Source organism: Solanum pennellii, chromosome 5 (assembly GCF_001406875.1).
Source record: "Solanum pennellii chromosome 5, SPENNV200".
NCBI classification, from domain to species: domain Eukaryota; kingdom Viridiplantae; phylum Streptophyta; class Magnoliopsida; order Solanales; family Solanaceae; genus Solanum; species Solanum pennellii.
Genome location: NC_028641.1, coordinates 3,883,765 through 3,904,255, shown reverse-complemented (window position 1 = coordinate 3,904,255; position 20,491 = coordinate 3,883,765). Strand labels below are relative to the sequence as shown.

Here is a 20,491-nt window from a genome sequence, read left to right as displayed (position 1 = left end):
ATATATATATATATATATATATATATATATATATATATATATATATATATACACACACACACATCATTAGTTATGGAAAAAAGTGTCGAAAACAGTGTCTCTACCCATAAAAGTAGGGGTAAGGTATGTATACTTCCTATATGTCCAACCTAGATCCCTCTTGAGGCGGGATTACACTGATTATGTTATTGTTATCGTTATATAGTTATTAAAAAAGTTATTGTCTAGTCTCACTCAAAAGATATTTATAGCGGGATTATACTGAGTATATTATTGTTACTGTTATTGTTATATAAGTTATTAAAAAAAGTTATTGTCTAGTCTCACTCAAAGGATATCTAAGGTGTATCTCTCATCAATGTGTGAGATTTATACCTTCAAAATAATAATTTAAATATGACTTGATAATTCTTGTCACTCTACTGTTGTAGATTACTATAACTCTATTATGTATGGTTTTTTCATATGCCTAAGTTATGGTGCCTAATTTGGCAGGTAATTCGATAAAATAATTAAGGTGCATGTAATGTCTCCGTTTTGATTAATTGAGATCACCACTATCCAAAAATACACTTCCCCTCGTTCATTTTATGTGAACCTTTTTGATCAGACACATGAATTGAAGAAAAAAATTGGCATTAAAGTTATTAATCGGTCCGTGGATTTATTGGTATACATAAAGTCATAAACATGACCCTAACTTGATATCTGTTGACAACTATGACCTTCAACTGTGCATAAGTAGATACTTAAACTTGTATAAAATTGAGCAAATGAACACATCCATCTTACATGACACTCTACATGACAATTTTGTGTCCTACAATATGGCTTCCTGTGTGTAATTTATGTCAAGTAGGACATTTGTGTTTACTTACTTGTTCAATTTTATACTAGTTTAAATATCTGCTTGTGCATATTCAAAGTTGGAAGGCGTGGTTGTTCATTGAAGCCAAGTTAAGGATCATGTTTATGTATTACACCTAAACAAAATCATATTATGTAAAATGAGAAGTTTCATGTTAAATTATATCTCTTTTGAAGTTTGAACCAAGTCATGAAGCCCATGAATGGTGAATTTGGGCTTTAGTAACAGTTCTCATGAGTGAGCCCATTTTACTTGTACTAAAGGATAGGCCCAAAAGGATTCCACAAGACCCTTTCTCCAAAAAGGGTTGTGTTTGTGTTGTTGGGCTAATTTATTGTATGTCAATACTATCAATCTGTTAATGAAGGAAAAACTACAGAATATAACAAACATTAATATATATTCAAAATAAACAGCTATAGTTTATTTTTTTTATATTATATGAATATAACAATACAATAAATAGCAAATTGAATTCTATATAAATAATTAAAAGTTATTAAATATTAAATAGGCAAATTATTATTACAAGCATAATTAATGATGTTTATGCACATTTTATGTGATCAGTTTTCCATTTTTACCTCATTAATACTTTTTTCTTTATCAATATTTCTATATCACATATACCCAATATTTTCCTTCCATTAGTTGTTTTTCTCTCTTTTGTTTTATATATGAAAATTATATTTATATCAATTCATATTTTCATTTATTTTTATAGGATTCTGATTAAGACTTATCTTGTTTTCTCCATTATAATGGCTATAGTTATACTAAAAAAAAGTAGTAAAGGAAGAATATGAGCAAAAAGAGATGGAGGTTTGTGTGATTGTCAAATTTGTATATATATATATATATATATATTAGAATACTTATATACGTAGATACTTGTATTATAATATTAACACTAGTTGAAATGGTGATTTGCAAATACAAATATATCTGGATACATAAGTAATCTCTCCAATTTACAAGATTGATTAGGCAATACAAGTACAATTGGATACACTAATATTATATTTTTATAAACAAATACCTGAATTAACACCAAGCTTCATGTATTACAGGAACACTTACCAAAAAGAGATTGACGTTTGTTATTTATCAATTTTTTATACAGGCGAATTCTTACACACTTTGTTACTTACACGTTCTATTATTTTCTATTTTTCTTGTTTCTATGTTGTCCAATTTATCCATCTTTGGTTTAATAACAATGTATTCATATGTATACTATATTGCATTCATTTTTTGAACAACAAGAATGTATTCATTTTTTAAATAGCCGTGTTCATATGTTAATTGTCATACTTTATCTTGTTTGATATATNTAATCTTTTACAAGCGTTCAACGAAAACTTTAATCTCAGCTGTTTGATATTATTTAATATGAATTTTATATAAACACGTCGATAGAAAAATCTTAGTTGCTCAATGTTATTTTAACTATAAACTTTAATCAATTTTCAAGATATTTCGATACCTTTTTTACGAACAATAATTACTTTGATAAAATTTTATAAAAATTACTAGGCGTTTGGACATGCGATACAATATCTCGAATAACTCGTGAGACGATATGAGTTGTAGCCGACATTTAAAGACTCGCAAAACAGTGCAGCATTGGATTCCTTCATTCATTGGCCACGTGGAAATGCATTTTCTATTATTTTTATTTTTTAAACATTTTATATTTCCACACGCAACTAGGCGGTGTATCCACGCGCCAAAAATATGCATTTCACACCCTCAAACTTCTTTATATTTTCTTTTCACCCCTCCCCTCTCTTTCTATTTGTTCGATATTTGCATCGAAGTTCAAATTTTTATTCGCGCCGTTAGGATCTCATTCGATGAAAAGTGATCCTTATCAAAAAATATTTTATACTCAACAAAATTCGATATCAGAACCTCTAATTAAGAGAGAACACTCTTATTCACGATATTATGATAAGCTAAAAAGAAAATTAATAAGTTGGTGTTAAAATTCGATTACCCTTTAATATTGTAGCTAGTTTAATTTGTATGCTAGTATTCAAATGCTCTTTTTCGTGGCGATAATATCAAAATATCGACTTGATGTGTTAGATCAAATCGAAAGTACGTTATCGATGATTTCTTTTTCTCTAGAAATAAAACTCTAATTATAAAAAAAAATTAAATAAATTAATAGTTAGAACCAATTTTTTCATAATTTTGTAAGAAGGTTAATTTCAAGTTGGAGGAAAAGATTGATTACAATGTATAATAAAAATAATAATATATAGTGTGTATATTACATGTGTGTATATATATATGTCATATGTGTACATATAAATCCTACTGTCTATATATATACTCCCTAAGTACACTTTTATTTTGATGTTCGTTTTTCAAAAATCAAGTTAACTAATTTTCAAAAGTGAAATTAGATATTTTAGATTAAAAAAATTTAAATATTAAAAATTATACGAAAAATACTATAAATTATAATTTTTTGCATATCAATATGGTGAAAAAAATACTGTCAAATGTTAATCAAGCTACTTATTGTTTGACTCTAAAAAAATTATGACAATTAAAAATAAACAAACGTAGTATATAATATAAATAAATATTATGACAAGTAGGAAATATTTGCATATGTGTCACTCACTATTAAGTCATTAAATAGAAATGTCCAAACTTTTGAAGAAACAAAGAGTATGAAAGAAGGCTATAAATGGCTTTGAATTTTGATCAACTAAAGCAGAAATGGTCCCTTATTATATATATATATATATATCATGCTTGCTTCACAAGTCATTCTCCATATATATATATATATATATATATATGTACTTTAAGTTTTATAAATATAGATATTAATTTGAATTCAAAGTATTCATATTCTAACTGTACACAATTAATACAATTTTCTTATTTAGTTTATTGTAATTAAAATTGTATTAGTGTATAAATAGAAAAATAAAAATATGTAAAGAATTAATACAGCTAGAAAAACATATAAATTGTAGTCATTTTTTATAAATAATATACTTATAGCTATTGAACTTTAATAAATCATGTAAATGTAGTCATTTTTGTAAGTTACTCATTAATGAATGTATACAGAAATTTGGGCGGAGTAAGATAGGACTAAGGAGATTCTTTTAAATTTTCTTAAGCAGATATTATAAGAGTAATCTCATCGGAGTATAGCATGACGAAAGAGGAAGAAAAGAAAGATTACTATCTAAGAAAGAAGCTAACGAATTACTAATAACCCTCGTATAGAATTTATTAATGACTAAGTAATCAAACATGTTAGTAATTAATATGATTTGTAGCGAGAGTTGAGATCTCTCTTCCTTAATTACATGTTTCAAATTTAATCTCGCAAATGAAAAAAATCAGTTAGAAGTGTCACCTCTAAAAATGTATCCAGTTGTGTGTGAATCCAAATTTTATTTATATTGAACTGTGTTGTACGAACGTCAAAATGAAGTGTGATATATATATTGAACTAAATATCGAACACTAAGAGACTCGTAAACTAATTTAAAAAGAAGAAAAAAAAAAGTCCCTGAAATAACCACCCCTATCCGTTAAAATTTATCAAACATTTTTTGCTTGGACAGTGAACACAATCCTTTTGAGTTCTCCCTTATCAACAATGGCGTCTCTACTCTCCATCTCCTCTGCATCGCCTACAAGAACAAATTCTATCATTACCCACTTTTCTTCGTCATTCAAGGTACAATTCTCCTCTTTATTTTTTCAATTTCTGTCAAAATTATACAATTCTCATTTATCCCCATCAATTTTTCTCAGGGTAATGTAAGTAATTTGAAGTCAAGTCCGAAGCTTTTGCCTATAATAAAGGTCTGCAACCAGAAATCTAAGTCAATAACAAGAACCCCATTTGTTGTTTTCAACCAAACTGCAAGTTTTGGTGCTGATTCTGCAACTGGGAGTGTTCGTTTTCGGCTTAATAACTTGGGTCCTCAACCTGGGGCTACCAAGAATAGGAAGAGGAAAGGTAGAGGGCATTCAGCTGGACAAGGGGGTAGTTGTGGTTTTGGTATGAGAGGTCAAAAATCAAGGTCTGGACCTGGAGTTAGAAAGGGGTTTGAAGGGGGTCAAATGCCTCTCTATAGGAGACTTCCTAAGTTGAGAGGAATTGCTGGAGGTAATTTGTTAACATTGCTTCAACATATTTATATAATCATAGGGGTCGTTTGGTACAAGGGATAAGAGATAATAATCTCGGGATAAAATGTTAGATTGCCTTTGGTTAGGGGTATTAGTTAGTCCCTGAATATCTATCTTGTCATTTATAAGATAATGATGGGATAAGTTATCTCGTATATATGGTTGGATAACTAATTCCTCGAGATATACTAATCCATGGGATAACTTTGTCTATCTCATCCCTAGTACCAAATGACCCCTTAGTTTGAGTTGGATTTTGTTTTTCCTTGTTTTGTTGTTTGTTTCTGTGTCCATCTGCAGTGTTATAGTTTACCATTTAAAAGTCTATGGTTAAGTGCATTGAATTTGTTATAAAATTTATAGCTTTAACTTGACTATGTGTTCTTTTTTATAATTGTGTGTTCGGGGCACGTTGCATGCAGTGCTGTTGTCAAAGCTGTGCATAAGCGAGGCTCAAAATGTGTTGAGCGCTTTGTCTTGCTTAATGTGCTCTTCAGGGTCGTCATCAAGTTTCTTAGGCATTCTTTTGAGTCTCTTTAGGCAATACTAAACAATTGATATTTCACTTAATAGTAAAAAAATTAATTTCTTTGTTCATATATTTGTCATTCATGCTTATAATTATTATTCTTAGACTAAACAAACATATGTATTTGTATTTCTCCCTTTGCTCCTTTTTATATTAAAGCTCATGCTTTATTTACGTTTTATGCTTAGTCCCAATGGTCCTCAGAGTTTTTTTGCTTTGATAACACTGTCATGTACTTAATTCCACGGGGTACCTGCTTCTTCCTGTCAAAACTTGTCTTGGATATTCCTTTGCTACTTCATTCCTCAACTAATGGAATACAAACCCTTCTTTCTGCCCTGCCTGGTGTCATCCATCTCCAAATAGTAAATGCGCTGCTGAGCGGATAACTCTATCCAGAAAGGCTTGGATAAATGAATATTGATCATGAGACATTATGGTTCTCAACCCACTTCATTAACAACTACGCTACTCACTTGGGTGCACTGTGTGTATCTTTGTTTACAAGCATGTTTGTTTTTCTTTTGGTTGTGTCATTGCAGAGGCAGATTTTCATAGGATGATAAAAAGTCTTATCTGCATCTGGTGGACATATGTGTATGCATACTCAAACTGTAGTGATGATTAATCTAAAGAAATTTATTACAAATGAGCAATATATTGCACTAAGAAATAAAGCTATGCATAGTTATACGACATCAAGCCAAATATCTTGAAATCCTTATTTTCTTATTTGCAATATTCTGAAATCCTCAACATTTTTATCTTCCTCTATAATCCGAAGACTGTTACCCCCTTATTTAAACTAAAAGGAAAGCCTTGATCGATATGAGAGAAATGTGCTCAAGCATCCAACCAGGTGTAACGTCTGTCAAGAAGTTTCTTACTGCAAAATGAACATTCTAGGAGCTCTCACTCGAACAAATGCTCCTTATGCCATCATAAACCGAATCAGCGGATATAAAGTCCGTCCTTTCCTAACCTTCCCCTAGCAGGAAACTTATTGTAAAAGGAGGATGATTTGGAAAGTTCATACTAAGGAGGTAAAAAGGCCCTCGAGTCAAAGGGCTATTCTTCCTTTGATTTCAAAGGAATGTCAGTGCCTTGACTCTCTAGTCTCAGTGTGGCTCTTGAGTAGTCTTCACTTTCCCTTATGCATGGCGTTTGATTAAGTATTTTCGTCAATGTCAAGTTGTTGGTATTACTAAGATGATTCATAACTGTCCTTTATTTTTGGCGTAACTTGTATCCATTCGCATTATATAATGCTGAACCTTGATACTCACACCTAGAGTTGTGTGTCAAAAAATAAGTTCTTACTTTTCTTAGGCCTTTCATACTGATTAGGCCTTGACATGTCTAATTTTTATAACTTTGACTATTTTAGGCTATTCTAACTTAATAACTGAAGTAATTGATAGTGCTCTTTGTAAAACCTCCAATCTCGTCTTTTAATTTGTTTCATTATGTGTTTTGTTGATTTAGTTAAGGATTTCCCTCAAGTCAGGCTAATCTGTCAAAAGCAATTATCTACTACATGTTTACCACCTTTGCCACCCGTTCCTTGTATACTCAATATTGCTGACTATCAATTTCATTGACCGGTTAATGCATGAAATATAAATAAAGGACCACATTGATTAGCAGAAGTTTCTGAAGGGTAAAAACTTGTAAGATGAAGTTCACTTTGATTCTCAACCTATCTGATCAACCAACTTTACCCCTTCACAAAAAAGGGGGGTGAAGGAATTTGTCTGATATGTTACATATATGACTGATTGCATCATAAGGTAGCTTAATTCAAGGTTCTGGAGCTGTAACATTTACTTCTTTACTAGTCAGTTTCTCATCGATTATTGTTATCACTTTTTTAGCCTAAGAAATGTGAACTGTTACTTGCCATTTTCTGTAATGATGGTTTGTGTGTGGGACTTCTAGTACCGATAAGCTATGTAGATTTGTCGAATGAGCCAAGTGCTGCAGAGTTTGGGTTGCTTATTTCTGTCTGATGTTTTTCCACTCAGGAAAGTTATATCCTTTGCCATTTGAAACTATTTTTTGCACCTTCGATGCTAAAGATTTTGATAAAACTATGAACTGAAAAGTTTATCAAAATATCTAACGAAAAGAAAAACATTCTTTCTCTACTGCTGCTGGTGCTACAATGGCATAGAGTTCTTCCCTGTTTCAAATTTCAGTTTATCAAATATAAAATTCATTAATGTAAGCTCTTTAGTTTACTCCGTGTAGAGTGTCAGATTAATGAAGTACAGTACTCTACTGTTATATATGCATATGTTATGCTGACATTAAGCTAATCTGAGCAAATCAATAATATAAAGGCATGCATGCTGGACTTCCCAAATATGTACCTGTGAACTTGAAGGACATAGAAGAGGCAGGATTTCAAGAAGGGGAAGAGGTTTCACTTGAGTCCCTCAAGCAAAAGGGTTTAATAAATCCTTCAGGGAGAGAAAGGAGACTTCCACTTAAGGTACAATTACATTTATCTTTATTGCATGTTGGTTCCTCAAAGAATCGTAGTCAGTTAATCAGTGAATGCTTATTTACTTGCTCAATCACTTGATCAACTAAGTGAACTAATCTGGAAAGTTAGAATTACACTACATCATGAATATTTGCACTCGATGAAGTTGCATTTTCCTGGAAAAAAAAAGGAGGACGAAGAAAACACGAAGCTGCTATTATGAGATGAGTTTTCTGATAGCATTAAGAATAATGTTAGCATTAGGTCCTGGTTAGTATCTTGACAGGGGATTGATCGATAAAGTTAATTGGGGTATGACGCTTTATGCTTGATATGATGCTTGAGAATGTTAGTCAGCATATGAGATTGACCCTGTGCATTCTGTTTTGGTTGTGTCTTCACTCTTCACCTTAGTGCTATTAACTTAAAGTAGTAAAAGGAATTCTTCACATTGAAAAGCCAAAGTTTCTTCAACTTACCATTGTTTTGTTCATCTCACTTAATTGGGTACATCAAGGCTGTTAAACATGGTTCATACTCTTTTTGTATAGGTACGTATGTAACTAAACAATAAACAATATGTTCATTTATGTAGGTCACATATGTATCATGAATTCAAGAACTATCTACCTAATGCTGTCACTGCTTACAAACACCAGGATATAACAATTTGCTCTTTAAATATATGAAATATTACACCTTTTTAAATGGAAAACAGAAACAAGACTTTATCCTGTTCATTTCGAAATGACACTTAAAAAAGAAGAAATTATTACAATATGGAGTAGCATATTCCTAGAGTCATGGGTTAATATAAATAGATAATGGTGTAGTGCTTTCTTAATGTAAACTAACTATAAAAGAACAAAGAATATATGTTATAAGTCCGTTGAACAATATGGTATAGTTGAGATTCCTCTCATTGGTTCTTCATTCCTAGATAGTGTCTGTCCCAGTTGGTTCACCTAGCTGAAGAGAAAATGGGGTATTGATGCTTTCCATAATAGTCTATTTCTTAACTTGACTTGTGATTCCACCAAGAATAAGCTCTTAGACTTAGTCATATGCTTCTTTTTCCTTTTTAATTACAAATAGTCATAAAATTCGTCATATTGAAAACAATTACTAAATCACCTCGTTGCCCGGATTTTGGAAGATAGTATTGTATACTTTATTTGACTGTCGCAATAGGTTTTTGCTGTTTGCTGTTTTGGCTTTTCTTCTCAAGCGAAATCCATCCCTTGTTTATTTTTTTATAAGTGTGGTATTCGCGCCAGGTTGGTGCACCTCAACTAATTGCACGGGATACCTGCTCTTGACATATGAGAAGAAATCACCTCATTTAAGAAAGCGTTTCTGCGAATAATAAACCGTTACGGTAGAAATAGCTTATGGTTTGGATTGAAGCTCATATTTAATTATATAATATTGATTGAAACTGCTAAGGTGACAAGTATGTATTGCCGAATGTGTATGAACATCTAGTTCATAATGAATTGACAAGTTTTCCGTTGCCTGTTCCTAGTACTAACTCATCGATGCATACTTCATTCTCTCTCCCGCTTATATGATGTGGAATATGGTTGTAGAAATTGTCTGGATATATCATCCCAAGTCATTATAAGCGAACTCTTTTTAGCCCATGCAGCTTCTATGTCCTGGAATTTGGTTTAATGCCCAAGTGACCAACCATGCATGAATCTGAAAGTCCTCTTATCAAGTTCAACTCCCCGAAAGTAGATTAAATAACAAACTATGATGATTCTTAGGTTGTATAACGTAGTTTCTTCTATCGCCTATCTGTATTAACTTCTATAATATCTCCGTTTCCAGATCTTAGGCGATGGTGAGCTAAGCGTGAAACTCAACTTCAAAGCCCGCGCTTTTTCAACGTCAGCCAAGGAGAAACTAGAGGCTGCTGGTTGCTCATTGACTGTTCTACCAGGCAGAAAGAAATGGGTAAAACCATCAGTTGCCAAGAACCTTGCTAGAGCTGAGGAATATTTTGCAAAGAAAAGAGCAGCTGCAGCTGAATCAGCTGACCCCTCTGCTGCTTAAGTCAAAAACTTATGTTAGCCACACAATTTTTTTTGTTTGATGTTTTCTCTCTAAGAAAGGGATGTAAAGCAACATTCAAAAAGTTTTGGATTCTTTTCTCTTTTAAGTCTTCCTTATTTTTCTTTTATTCTGGTATCAGACTATGATAATTTGTTTTAATTCAAGCATCACAGTTGAGCGTGCTCTCGTGGTCAATGAAGTGGTTGTATACCTCGGATGTATACCAAGATTCAAATGCCAGTAGAAACAAAATTGAGAAAATTAACATAAATTATTGTCCACCCAAAAGTTTTTTTGGGTTGAGCAGTGAAATATATAACTTCCCTGACAAGCAAAATTAGTTAATTTCTTGTGGACGTCTGTTAAGACGTTTAGCTATGGAGACAGTTGGCCCTAACAGCCAAAACAATTTATTTTCAAGGTCAAATGAGCCCCAGAGCAGGTAAACTCCCATTTTGTCGAATTTCGTGTGCTATAGTCCATGATTTTTGGTGATGTGGAATTTCGACGTCATTTTTGTCCAAATTACTCATTAACGTCCGTTAAGACATTAGCTATGAAGACAGTTGGCCCTGAATGCCAAAACAGACATTTTCAAGGTCAAATGAGCCCCAGAGCAAGTAAATTCCTCATTTTGTTGATTTTCGTGTGCTTATAAATAACCATCTTTTTTGATGATCCGAAATTTCGACGTCATTTTTTTCTGAAAATTTACATGGATGTCCATTAAGACCTTAGTTATGGAGCAAGTTAGTCACCACGACCAAAACGACCCATTTTAGAGGTCAAACGAGCCCCAGAGCATGTAAATCCCCCATTTTGTCAATTTTCATGTGCTATAGTCCACCATCTTTTTGGTGATCCAGAATCTTGATGTCATTTTTTTGAAAATTTACATGGACGTCCATTAAGACCTTAGGTATGGAGCCAGTTGGTCACCATGACAAAAACAACCTAGTTTAGAGGTCAAACGAGCCCCTGAGCAGGTAAGCCCAATTTTTTGTGGACATCTGTTAAGACTTTAGCTACGGAGACAGTTGGCACAGACGGCCAAAACGGTTCATTTTCAAAGTTAAACGAGCCACGAAACACGTAAATCCCCCATTTGCTGATTTTCGTGTGATGATTAACAGGTAGAGTTACACGATACTGTTGGGCTTTGTGGAGGCTTGTGAGCCGGCCCGACCCATTACTGAAACCCTAGGTTAACCATTTGGCTTTCCTATAAATATGATCCTTGTATTTGTAATTCCACAGCAGCACAAGTGAAATAAAAATCCTCCTGTTACAGTCGTGGAGTAGGGAAACCGAACCACGTTAAATTCTTGTGTGTCCCGTTTGTGTTCCGTTTCTCTTTTCTCTAGATTATTTGTGTGTGTTGTGTGTTTAATTCCCAACAATTGGTATCAGAGCGAGGTTTCAACAACATTGTAACACAAACTGTGAGAAATTGTCACCTAGGGTTCTTGTGTGAAGAACTGTGTGCAGGGAGGAGTAGCCGCCGTTACCGTGTGGGTAACCTCAAGCAGCAGCCGGCTAGGAGAACCGCGCAGGGTGCGAACAGCCGTCGTCCGTGTGCTGTCCGTCGCGCCGTTCCGTTGGCCGCCGCGTCGAGGAGCCTCAGATCCAGCCGCGAGCGTCCAGATCGTGAGCATCGTCCAAATCGCCGCCCGCTGTCTGTAGACGCCGTTAAGGGAATTGCCGAAGTCCTTTGAGATGGCAGAAGATGGGAAGTTCCGAATTGAGAAGTTCGATGGTACAGATTTCAGTTGGTGGAAGATGCAGATTGAAGATTTGCTGGTTCAGAAAGATTTGGACGTAGTGTTGGGTGACAAGCAAGGAAAATTGTCTGATGCAGAGTGGGCAGTTTTGGATCGGAAAGCTATGTCAGTTATCCGACTCTCGTTGACCAAGAATGTTGCGTTCAACATTCTTAAGGAGAAGACAGCGAAAGGCATCTTGGAAGCCTTGTCTAACATGTACGAGAAGCCATCTGCAGCAAACAAAATTTTTCTGATTAGAGAGTTGGTGAACACAAAGATGAAGGAAGGCAGTTCAGTTACCGAGCACATCAACTCATTGAATTCGATCTTAGCCAGACTTTTGTCAGTTGGCATTAAGTTCGATGATGAAGTTCAAGCTTTACTACTGTTATCATCATTGCCTGACAGTTGGTCCGGAACGGTTACAGCAGTTGCCAGTTCAGTGGGACCTAATGGATTCACCTTTGAGAAGATTCGTGATCTCGTTCTTGGCGAGGATGTCAGAAGAAGGAGTTCTGGAGAATCATCAGGTGATATGCTAAACGTCGTCAGAGGCAGAGGAAATAACAGAGGTAGTGGGAGCAGGAACCGAAGAAGGAGTCAGTCGAAGGCTCGGGATGGCTCAGGTGTAACATGTTGGAACTGCAAGGAGGTGGGGCATTTCAGGAATCAATGCCAGAAAGACAAACAAGTCAACATTGCAGAAGACAGCGTCAACGAGGATTTGTTTATCTGTTGCGCGGAGAGCAATGTGGATTCCTGGGTCATGGATTCTGGTGCTTCTTTTCACGCTACCCACAGCAGTGAAGCATTGCAGAATCTGGTTATTGGAGACTTTGGAAAGGTAAGGCTTGCAGACGATAGAGCTCTTGATGTTACGGGCATGGGTGACATGGTGCTGAAGACGCCAGTCGGTTTCTGGACCTTGAAGGATGTCAGAGTTGTTCCAAGCTTGACGAAAAGTTTGATTTCTGTTAGGCAGTTGGATGAACAGGGACATCATGTGAAGTTCGGAAATGGGCAGTGGAAGGTCGTGAGGGGCAATCTTGTCATGGCTCGTGGAACAAAAAGAGGATCGTTGTATATTGTCGGATTACCGTCTGAGGGAGTGACCGTCCCAGTTCAGAAGAAAAACAAAGTCCGGTTCACAGAATCTCGTGGGCAGAAGAAGGTTGTCTTTGCAAGAAAGAAACCCAGAGCCACAGGTCAGATTCAGGATGAACGAGCAAGGAAAGGTTCAGGAAGACCAGTCAGAGGCGTTTGTGGCAGTGGGAGCACCGGCCGTGCTTCAGCCAAGGCTCCTAGAAGACAGTGGGTCAAGAGAACCAGTATTCCAGCTGTTGATACGTCTCCAGAAAATTTCTTGCTGAGTATGGAGAGTGTTTGTTCTCAGGGAGTTCTAGGATCCGGCAGTTCGTGTCTCAAGTGGGAGCCGGTAGGGACCGAGGACGAGTCAAGGGCAGTTTCAGCCGTGACTGATGTGTTGAAGCTTCGGGGAGCTTCAACGGGCCTTTCAGTTGACTGATGAGAAGGCCGCTGTAGCAGGAGAGAGTTGAAAAAGATTACTAGACATACAAGTGTTCTAAGTGGATGACAGTTGAAATTCTTCAAGCCTCCAAGTGGGAGATTGTTGGGCTTTGTGGAGGCTTGTGAGCCGGCCCGACCCATTACTGAAACCCTAGGTTAACCATTTGGCTTTCCTATAAATATGATCCTTGTATTTGTAATTCCACAGCAGCACAAGTGAAATAAAAATCCTCCTGTTACAGTCGTGGAGTAGGGAAACCGAACCACGTTAAATTCTTGTGTGTCCCGTTTGTGTTCCGTTTCTCTTTTCTCTAGATTATTTGTGTGTGTTGTGTGTTTAATTCCCAACAGATACTTATGCTAGTGAGAGGTAGTAGATATTCCATTGTATACATAGATCTTATTCTATCTTGTGATGGTATGAAGGATTGTTTCCAATAGACTCTCGATTGAGGAAAAGATGAAAATGAATCAGTAACAACAATAAGATAATATGATTAACAAAGTAAATCAAACAATTAACTAGTACTTACTAGAGGTCCAAAAATTAGCAAACGTAAAAAGGTTAGCTTCGTTTGCTTTTCTAAATTGAAATGACCAGGCCTACGCCTGACAAGTCAAACATCTTACTCTTCACACCGAAAGATTTCTTCGAGAAGATTATAGTCTAAGATCTCGATATTCAATAAAAAATGCTTGTTGAATTCTTTCCCATTACATAAGTCTTGATGGGCAGAATTACACGATATGTTAGTATAAGATAAACGGTATCCAACAATCAAGATACATTCAAACTGAACTCGAAACCATCATATATATAAATGAATTATAATAATTTGTTATATTCAATGTAGGCATGGTCCAGATGGTAGGTACTGGTGAAAATGCAACTTCTCAAACTTAGAGAATATATTAATTTAATGTAACAGTACTCAAAATAGAAGTAGTTTTCTGACTGTTGCTATCACAACTTTATTTTTCATATTGTTTTAAATATATTATCTTTGCTTAGATGCAATGCACATGCCTTAATTTTTAGAATTTACTTTAAATTACCAATTGACAGAACACCTTTGATTTGGAAACTAATTATTCATAATTGAGAAAAGGACAAATAAAATTTTCATTTTCTAATCATCAATTGGTTTTCTTTTATTTAGACCAAATACCATCTATAGAGAAAAGGTTAATTAGTTCATGCATCTGGAAGAAATAACAGAACCCAAAAAAAACACAACTCAAGGTAGGGTCAATTATAAAACTATTGATGCATAATTTACTAGTTAAATCTTATTATCTTCCTTACATGAGATTGTCATCGCATTTGCTTCAAATATCTGTCAAGTAAATAATAATATTATCTGAAATAAATCTTTGATTTTAACGATATAAAACAAACTAAGTTATTAGTCTTTAAATACTGAAGAAAGGCTTTTTTTAGTGAGATTTTACATGACTTTTAAGAGGTAAATTGTTTTTAAAGCAACAAAATTATATTACATCATGTCATTTGATTACCCTCAAGGGTAAAGAAAGATAATGTCTTTTAGTTACAATTATAGTGTTTTTCTCTTTTCCCTACACCACAAGAAAGTTTGTTAGGACATTATAGGCATGCCCACCCAAGATTTTCAAGGGACATAATTTTGTAGTGGCCAAACTTTGATATTCATATCTAACTTATTATTAAATTAAATAAATATAGGAATTGAATAATGCAAAATATTAAGTAGACTTTTTTGAACCCTACAAGAAAAGAGGAAATGGAGCCAAACTTATTGTTTGCATTGTTAAGGAAATTAAGCATGACTCAAAGGCAATAGCATGTGATCATTACTATGATAAGTTTTTTTCTTTCACCTAATGAAAACATCAAAGAGACAAGCAAATATGTCTCCTTTTATTATCAAATTCACTTTATTTAATCATTGGAATTTTCTTTTTTTGTCATGAAAGCCTTTTTAAAGAAAAAATAAAAATAATTATGTTATTAAAGATGAGCGTGTGCACACCTTGATTAATTTCATGAAGTATCTGTTATCTCTCATCAACACTTGTTGCACAGATACCATGTAATTTTTTTTGTCAAGACTTGGACAAATAGAAACAAATCACGTGATATTATTGTGTATCCTAAAATTTGAATATGAAAAATAAAGAATTCTCAACGTACTTCATTAAATACTGGGTTAATTATAGTCTAAAACTTTTCTTGATTCCTATTCACCTTATTAGATGGTGTTTCAATAGAGTCCGAAACTCAAACGGTAGAAAATATTAACAAAAATTCCAAAAGGGTATATAAAATTTTATATACCCTTTTGGAATTTTTGTTAATATTTTCTACCGTTTGAGTTTCGGACTCTGTTTCAATATATAGGTACACATATTAATATTGTTATAATTTTAAGTTAGATGTTATATTTATTAGCTAATAGAGAAATTGGTACATCCAAGCTAAGCTCAAAATTGAATAGATAAATGGTTTTTAATTATTAAGATGTGTTAAATTGTATATATTAATTAATATTATTTTATTATTAGAATGATGTCAATGGATTATATTTTTCTGTTGACAATTACTTCCGGTTCATAATAGTTCACAAATCACATAATATACAGATAATTGCACTTGATAAATATCATGTGATAGTTGATAAGCTCAATCATAAAACACGTATAAGATTTAAAATATGAGATACCCATTTGAAAGATCGTCTGCTCGATCAACTCGATTATTTTTATATTTTCTCTTATTTTCTAAAGATATTTGTCTTATTTAGTCAAGCTAATTAAGACTAACATAGATTTTTATTTAATCAAAATTTTGTTGGGGTTAAGTGACATAGTAGGACAAAGTTTTCTTGTGTTTCTTTTTTACTTTTTTCTGGTTGGCATTAAAGTATAACATGGTCTATCATTCATTGAAAATAACGATGATAATGACCTAACATTTAAAAATAAATTAAACGTGGAAAAAAATCACTACATTAAAATTTAAACGTCTTGGCAAATTCTTTCTTACTTTAGATTAGATTGATAGTTCAAAAACAAATCGTCCACGTTAATTAAGATTAGACAAGAAAGAAAATTCAAACGTAATATGAATAAGAATTGAATTCTAATTAACTTTATCAATAATAAGCCACGTTTGTTTATCCACGACCTTAATTAAGAGGGTCGTTATCTCGAATGGAGCCCTATCCGATATAAATTCAAATTAATTGGACTCTAATATAGATACTGAACATCTAATGAAAAATAAAAATAAAAAATTAGATATAAATTCTACAAAATAGTAACATACTAATTTTTAAGTTACGAATTTCTTTAAATTCCTTTATTCATAGCAAAGGTCTCGATTTTAAGGGATCTCTCTTATTAGAGATCGATGAGATAATCATGTCGAAGAGAAATATAAGAATATGCTAAGTATATTTAGTGTAATACGAATAAAGAACTGAATAGAAGAAGCCTAATTAACCAATCCTTCTTTACTCCCGTCGAAGGATAGGATTTAAATTTAATATGAAATTTTTCGACACAAATAAATCGAAATAGTTGCAGATCCTATGGACCACTCACACTCCACAAGAACCCAAAAAATGAGTGCTGGAAAATGCAATTTGCTAAGAATGATGACTAGGTATTTTATCTCTTCTTATTGTTATTTGCTGCCATCTGTAATAAGTACTTTTTTTTTTTCAATAATAAAAGGCAAGAGAACATGTTCTTTAGGCTTTTTGGAGGGCTCCCCACAAATCTCATTCTGATTTACTTCCAAAATACTTCACTATAGGGTCCCATTATTTCTCATTAAACTCACTATGTTGAGATAATTAAATTGGCTTTGGCTAAAAGTGGACAATATTATAATATTTTAAATAGTATTTATGGATTTATTTTAGTTTAAATATTTGATAGTTAGTATCAGAATTAATAATTTAACAAGATGAGTATAAATGTTTAGTGTCTTTGCTCGTCTACTAGCGGGTTTAATCTTTCTATTATAGATTTGGAGCGTCGTACCCACAAAGAAAATAATGGATTTTGATAACTATAAATACACAAGTCAAAGTAAATGGCGGAGAGTTAATTTTCATATAAACGTATAATGTAATAGTTTCTGTTAAACATAATCAGAGATGAAGATTATTAGATGCGCGAACAATACTGATAATTATTAAAAAGAAAAAAAGAGAAGAAGCTATATTTAAAATACTATAATATGTTCTTAATAATGTTATGGCTTTTTTGGAAAATTAGTTTATCCTAAGATGGACAATATTACTTAAACACTTCTTTTTAGAGACTTTTGGCTGTTTTTGGATATTTTTTGAAAGAATTTTTTAATTAGCATTTTTTTAGAAAAATATTGTCTTAAAAGATTTTTAAAAATTTCAAGAATGAAGTCGTTATATTTATTCTACTATTTGTTCATCTTTTTTAATCAAATGACTCTTGATAGAATAAAGAGTGTGCAAATTTAAAATTCATATTTTGGGCAAACTTAAAAATTATAATGGAGTTTTAAATTATTTTTGAGTGTTCGTGCACTTACTGTTAATTCCAAATTAATATGGATGTTTGACTAATATAATTCTCTATAATATAGAACATGGCTTCACGTACTACAATAAAGGGTCCAAATTTTATTTTATTTTTTTTTATGTTTAGATCTTGTTGATTTTTCCACATCCGTTATGACTAGGTGTTTCCTTTTTCTTTTTCTAAGTTTTCGTTTTTTAATTATAATATCAGAATTATATTTATTTTAATTTATTATTTATTCGATACTGAATTTTCATATTGTATTGTTCTTACTTCAGATGGTCAATTCTGAACACGAAGAAGAAGCAATTATCATAACAGATCTTAAACATGTTAGATCTCTGCTACAATTTAATTAGACATAATACCGTAGGTTTATATTATTATATACTATAAATTGTACGGTCTAAGAACATAATGTAGACTTTATATATAATGTAGACATAATAATAATTTGAATAATTTGCCAACTTGTCTCATAGTTTAGCAACTTTAAGTATTTCATAATTTTCAAGAGCCAAATTTTATTTGAATATTTGTTGTTCATTTAAAGTACAAAGACAGTTGTAAACAGCATTACACAAAAAGTTAAATGTTAAATTAAATTGAATCGACTTGTAGCATAGTAATAATTTCCTTTATTGTCCCATTAAAAACAGGAAACAGTTTGTATTTTATTTTTTCAATTAATTAATATGCGTGACGAAAGTTTAATATAAAAATAAATGAGTACGTAAAACGATTCAAATTTACCTTTAAATTATTAAAATTTTCTATTTTAAACAAATTTAAACTATCTTTTCACATAGTTCAAAAATAAATATGATGGCTTTTTATAAAAATAATTTACATGCTGGATATCGGAAATATCTGAGCCAATGTCATAACAGTAGAGTATATTTAACCTTAATTATTTCTAAAAGAAAATTTAAAGGGGAATTTTAACTTTTTATCCAAAGAAAAACGAAAGACTAAAGTAAGAAAAAAAAATTTAAAGGAAAAGAATGAGAAAAAAAATTCGAATTAAAGGCAGTGGTATGTTATCATAAATGTAAGAAAAAAATATTTATAATAGACTAATTGAGATTTCTCTGATTTTAATAAAATGAGTGCGATTAAAAAATTTATATTAAAAATATAATTTATAATAAAAAAATTATATAATATAAAATTAATTAAATTTTATTATAAATATCGAAAAGAAAGATAAAAGAATGGAGAAGTCGAAACATGGCAAATCCAACGGCGTACACAGAAATAGAAAGAGAGAAAAAGGAAAACAGCGTACAGCAACCAAACATGTTCTTTCCACGTGATCCGTTCTTTGTTTCTACTTTTATTCAAATTGTTTAGTACCAACTTTCACATATAGCAAACACAAATTTAAATTTGTGCATTATAGCAAAATTTGTATAATTATGTTTCATAACAAATATATATATGTATAATTTGATATATATATACAATTGAAAGTTATGCCTATTTGGGAGGGAATATACAATTGAATCGAATTGTATAAAACGAAAAAAAGAGAAAACATATACAACTGAAAGCTATGTCTATTTCGCTATACAATTGGGCAGAGAATATACAATTGAATCGAATTGTATAAAACGAGAAAGAGAGAAATTATATATAATTTGAATTTGCATAAAACGAAAAAGAGAGAAAGGCAAAAGAGACTTGGAATGAAAAATATTTGTATTGTATAATTATAAATGTATAGGAACATTATATACAACTTGAATTTGTATAAAACGCGAAAGAGAGAAAGGCAAAAGAGGCAAGCGACAGGGAGCGAGCGAGAGAGTGAAAGTGGCGAGGGAGAATATAAGTGAGAGAGGCGACTGACAAACACTTTGCTATGGAACACAAATAAATCAAACGTTAGCTACTGTATTTATTTTACATTATTAGTTTGTCATTCTGTACAATTATCCCAATTTTTTTATTTGATTAAATCTAGATTCATATCGAAAGCCTCATATTGAAGATAAAGCGTTTCTTAAGACCCAAACAACGACAATTACGTTCTCTAAAGAGATTAAATTCAAAACCTCTTAGTTAATACTAAAAATATACTTATCGCTCTACGGTAATCTTTCTTGGTTACTTTTATTCAATGTCACCTATGCTACATTATTATTCTTCTAACGAGAAAATCAATATTCAATATTCTTAAGTTCCACGAGATAGCATCACAATGTTCAATTTTAGCATGACGAGAAAATCAATATTCAATACTTTTAAACTCGTTTAGTCAAAATAACATTACAATCTTAAAATAGTTAATTTTGAAATAAATTATTATATAATTTTAGTTAAAATTAATTATTATTTATTTTTCATAGAAATAAGTTTTACGAAATTGTTTGGTACAAGAGATAAGTAATATTTCAATAAAAATATATTATTTTATCCAACTTTTGATTAGAGATATTAATTACTCTCGACATAAAATTACACTTTTTTATATGGTTAAAATTATATTATATATATATATATATATATATATATATATATATATATTA

At 32.2% G+C, this 20,491-nt stretch overlaps 1 protein-coding gene across 1 annotated transcript; it reads left to right on the top strand.

Annotated features, from left to right (window-relative positions):
- The first annotated feature begins 4,382 nt into the window (after positions 1 to 4,382).
- On the top strand, positions 4,383 to 10,302 carry LOC107020588 (50S ribosomal protein L15, chloroplastic). Its single transcript, XM_015221017.2, has 4 exons — positions 4,383 to 4,586; positions 4,664 to 5,021; positions 7,916 to 8,067; positions 9,895 to 10,302. Exons 1-4 carry the CDS (start codon positions 4,506 to 4,508, stop codon positions 10,117 to 10,119), a joined length of 816 nt encoding a protein of 271 aa, XP_015076503.1. The 5' UTR covers positions 4,383 to 4,505; the 3' UTR covers positions 10,120 to 10,302.
- Positions 10,303 to 20,491: the final 10,189 nt, after the last annotated feature.